Consider the following 5,293-nt stretch of genomic DNA (forward strand, 5'->3'; position numbering starts at 1 on the left):
AATGAGAAATGAAGAATGGAATGTTTTTTTTTTAAATAAAGAATTAAATGGTTTTTTGAGGAAATAAAGAATGAAATGGTCATAATTAAAATTAGAAAGGAAATATTAACTTGTGTCCTTAAGGCACAAGTTTAGAAGCTAAATATAGAAATAATATATTGAAATGCGTGCATGAAGTTTAATCTTTAATATTTTAATGAATTGAATGCACAAAGCATAAGAGAATATTTTTTTTTTTTGGATTTCTTAACATGTGCCTTAAGGAGACTTAACACTGCCCAAATTAGAAATAGATCCCGCGTGGACTACTGTTACTAAACTTGGTAAGTGGTATCTTTACGGGATCTTGGAAAGTGGTAACTTGATACTACGTGGTAACTTGATAAGTGAGGAGATTCATTTATAATTCCAATAAATAACAATTAAGTAATAATAGCAACGACTTTTTTTGACAAAATAATAGCAACCACTTATTCACAGAAGAAAGAAAATAGCAAAAATAATGACGTAAAAAATGCATTCGAAAAGGATCGACAATTGAATTCACAGTTCACACCATTTTGAATTCATTAATTATCGGTAACAATAAAAGAAGGAAAAACTAAATTCCTCCAATTTGATACCCTCACTGCTGGCACTGTGATCTATATTAGAAGAAAGATCCCATTCTTTTAGAATCTATCTATCCTTAAGCATAATCAAATTGCAATCCAGGCAACACAACCACAAATCAAACCTTGCCACTTTCCACTCTCTCTCTCACAAAACACCAAAAATATCCACACGAATCCAACATCATACCTTGATCTCCTAAACAATTTATCCACCAAAATCCTATATAAACCTCAACACATCAACCAACATAAAACTGCATACTCAAATGGAGGGTCAAACTGATCAACCTCAAAGGCCCCCACTTCCAGCCCACCAAGCCCACACAAAGCCCATCTCTCGCTTCAACACCTACGTAGCTAAAACAAGACTAGGAAAATATTTCAAACTCTCCCAACGTAACTCCACTTTCACCACCGAACTCCGTGCCGGAACGGCTACTTTCCTCACCATGGCTTACATCCTCGCCGTCAACGCCTCCATTCTAACTGATTCCGGCGGAACATGCTCTGTTTCCGATTGTGTCCCTCTCTGTTCAAACCCATCCATCTCTACCTCAAACTGTACCGGCCCAACACTTCATCTCATTCAGCCTGATATCTCATGCAAATTTGCCCCTGTTAACCCGGGCTATGCCGCTTGTCTTGATAAAACCCGTAAAGACTTGATCGTCGCAACCGTGGCTTCTTCCCTCATTGGTTGCTTCATCATGGGTGCTTTTGCTAATCTCCCTTTAGGCCTTGCTCCAGGTATGGGCTCAAACGCTTACTTTGCTTACACCGTCGTGGGCTTTCATGGCTCCGGCACTATCTCCTACCAAAGCGCACTCGCAGCAGTTTTCATCGAAGGAATGTTCTTCTTACTCATTTCATCAGTCGGTCTACGAGCAAAACTCGCGAAACTCGTTCCAAAGCCCGTTAGAATAAGCTCCTCCGCCGGTATTGGACTTTTTCTCGCTTTTATCGGGCTTCAAAATAATCAAGGTATCGGGCTCGTCGGGTATAGCTCATCCACTTTAGTCACACTCGGTGGTTGCCCAAGCTCATCACGGGCTTCTTTAGCTCCGGTTATAACCGCCCTTAACGGAACCGTTAGTTTACTTCCAGGTGGAACGGTTTCTGGTGATATATTTTGTCTCCGTGATAGAATGGAAAGCCCAACACTCTGGTTGGGCCTTGTGGGCTTTATTATAATCGCGTACTGTTTAGTAAAAAACGTGAAAGGAGCAATGATCTACGGAATCGTTTTCGTAACAGCAATTTCGTGGTTTCGAAACACGAAAGTAACGGCGTTTCCTAACACCGCCGCCGGTGATTCAGCTCATGAGTATTTCAAGAAGGTGGTAGATATACACACGATAAAATCCACAGCAGGTGCGTTAAGTTTTAACAGCATAGGAAAAGGGTATTTTTGGGAAGCTGTGGTAACATTTTTATACGTGGACATTCTCGACACGACAGGAACGTTGTATTCTATGGCAAGGTTCGCAGGTTTCACCGACGAAAACGGAAATTTTGAGGGACAATATTTTGCGTTTATGTCGGATGCCACGTCGATTGTGGTGGGGTCGTTGTTAGGAACTTCACCGGTAACGGCGTTTATTGAGTCTTCAACGGGGATAAGAGAAGGGGGAAGAACGGGGATAACGGCGTTGACGGTGGCGGGTTATTTTTTCATGGCGTTGTTTTTTACACCGTTGTTGGCTTCGATTCCGGCTTGGGCTATTGGACCACCGTTGATTTTAGTGGGAGTTTTGATGATGAGATCAGTGGTGGAGATTGATTGGGAAGATATGAGACAAGCAATACCTGCGTTTGTGACAATGATACTTATGCCTTTGACGTATTCTATTGCTTATGGGCTTATTGGTGGGATTGGTACTTACATTGTGTTGAATATTTGGGATTGGGGGTTTGAGATTTTGGGGCACTATGGGTTCGTTACAAAAACACCAAAGGAGCCAAATAGTACTAATAATTCTTCTCAATCTCAAGTCAATGGGGTGGTTCAACTTCAAAATCAACATTCTTCGCAAAATCCAAATGCTAAAGCACTACAACTAGAAGTACTTTAGTCTATCTATAGGTTACGTATTTTTTTTGTAATAATGTGGTAGTACTGTTTTCTTGCTGATATTTTATTTCACATGGATGGATTTTTTTGTTTAGAGATTTATATTATTCCGGTGTGAATACTTGCCATGTGGCTTTTTCTTTGCGTATAACGCACATTTGATTTTTCCTAGGTAGAAAAAATGAAAATGAGAAACTTATGTGAAGGTCGCTTCCAAACAATTTTTTCAGAAGAAGGACACTTCCAAACATGTCTCAATCATTAGCTCATACTTTGAAAATGTTTGGATTTATTTGTGCTAAAGGCTAAAGCCTAAAGTGCAACTTAGGCTTCGATCCCCATGTATATTCCCTAAGCAACTTTTAAGTTTTTAACTTAATAACCTAATTAATTAATTAATTAATTAATTAATTAATTAATTAGTATATTGTACTAGTAGTTTCCTTTTTAAATTAATTTCCATTGCTCTCTCTTTTCATAGTGCCTGTTTGGACCCACGGTGGAAAAGCCTCAAAACCACGTTTTGCTTAACGCTACAATTCTCAGCTTTGGAAAATCACGGCAAACTATGCATTGGACAGCGTGCACCGTGGAAAAAAAGTGATACCAAACACTGCCTAAAGAATTTTGATTCTATACGGCTATTGGGATTGATATCTTTATTGAAGGTTGGGATTAATATCTTAATTCATCTAATCTAATACTTTTTCAATTAGAATATGCAGCTATGAGTGTAAACTAGCTATAAACAATTCATAAATTATGTGAGCATGTTCAATATTAGACTTCAAGTCCACAGTTACATGTTCAATTTAACAATTCATGATATTTCTTTCAAGATCTATCACTCAATAGTAGAAGATTAACTTTGTAACCGTAAAGGATATAGTTCAAATCTTATCTAAAATAATTGTAAAATAACCATTAATGAAGCTATAACATTTCGTCCAAGACGCGTCACTCAATGGTAAGCACACCACTCAAATGGAGTAATTTTTAACAAGTCAAGTTAAAATTTTTAATCAAGCCTTTTAAAATAAATGAGTCAAGATCTAACTATTCATATTTTCAAAAGTCAAACTCAAGTTTTAACTATTCAACTCAACTTGTTTGTATTCACTATTGGAATAACAAATGAATTGTTTGACAATGAACTCGATCACAATCTAAATGTCACATCTATCAATTGACTTAAACTCACATAAACATATTAATTCCAACTCATGAAATTATTAATATGATATATTGCTTCCACAAACTTTTGTACTTTTATTTTTTTTCAGATATTATGTTAAAATAAATTGTTGCAAAAATTGTGAATATTTTTTTTCTCTTGACCATTTTGAAAAAACAATAGCTAGCAATTAATGTTAAACAAAAATAAGTAGATGACCCCACTCACGTAACCATTGGACAACAATGACAAGAGGGTTCGCAAGACAGGAGAGAACAAAGACAGCAATTAAAAGAAGATAAATAAGAGTTTTTTTTTTTTTTTAAGGAGAACATAAATAAGAGATGTGAAGCCATTATGATCCATAATCTTATCTTAAACTTTTTTAATATCGTCGGAATATCGTCGGATATCCTCTACTCATCCTTAGAGTTGGATATAAGAGTGATAAAATTGTCACTCAATAGATTTAATATACTCTCTTGATCATATTTATATATAAACAACTTTTTTTTTTTTTCAGATTTATTAAATAAGTGATGTATTTGAATTATATTATAATTTAGATGTATTAGTTATTTAATGAATCTAAAAGACAAAAGTTGTGTTTAGAGGTATCTTAAATAAACAGGTTGTTTACAAATTGTTGTGTTTAGAGGTATCTTAAATAATCAGGTTTACTTCAAGAGAATAAAATCTAGGGGAATGATAAATAACACATTTTTATTCAATAATTCATGTCTTTTTACTTTTTAGTGTCGCGGTGTCAACCCAACAATTTAAGTAGACAAACACTTCCCAGTGGGGAATTAATAAAAGCCAACATAGATGATATACCATCCACCTGTCTGAAACCTCGTTAATAACCAACAAAAATGTAAGCTTCTGTTAACTATAAAATAAAATAAAAATTAGAAGTTAAACACGTACTCCCAAGGTACGAGGACAACATGATTCTCATCTTGCTTATTAGATTGATGATTGGCTTCAAAACTTGTATTCTCAATCTATTTCTTGCTAGTTAGATTGTATTCTGTTTGATGATTTGATTTTGATGATTGCTTAACGTGATAAATTAGATGAGGCCAGGGAACATATTCTTGTTCTAGTGTCAAACTATAAATGATGCACTTAAAAAGGCCCTCTCTTATGTGTATATGTTACTGGGGTCTTGTTTTTGCTATACAAACGTACAACTAGTGGGATTCTCATCAGAAATGACACCATTGTTAATTAGACACGTAATAGCCATAAAGTTGTTGCTAGCAAATCCCCCACACACACGTACGCACAAACATATATGACCATCCCCTTCCATATGCACCTAATTAAGACTTTATTCGTAAAAATATTGGTTTGGGTCTTTGGGATTGGGAGGTCTCTTAAAACATGTTTGGAATTTTTTTTTTTGATGGAGACAGAGTTGTTAAAAAG

At 35.7% G+C, this 5,293-nt stretch overlaps 1 protein-coding gene across 1 annotated transcript; it reads left to right on the top strand.

The window, feature by feature from the left end:
• The first annotated feature begins 872 nt into the window (after nt 1-872).
• AZG1 (AZA-guanine resistant1) lies at nt 873-2,813 on the top strand. Its single transcript, XM_085755392.1, has one exon. It carries the CDS (start codon nt 881-883, stop codon nt 2,684-2,686), a length of 1,806 nt encoding a protein of 601 aa, XP_085611518.1. The 5' UTR covers nt 873-880; the 3' UTR covers nt 2,687-2,813.
• The last annotated feature ends 2,480 nt before the right edge of the window (nt 2,814-5,293 follow it).

Source organism: Medicago sativa, chromosome 3 (genome assembly GCF_051527215.1).
Source record: "Medicago sativa cultivar Bolivia chromosome 3, Bolivia_mono, whole genome shotgun sequence".
Lineage (NCBI taxonomy): Eukaryota > Viridiplantae > Streptophyta > Magnoliopsida > Fabales > Fabaceae > Medicago > Medicago sativa.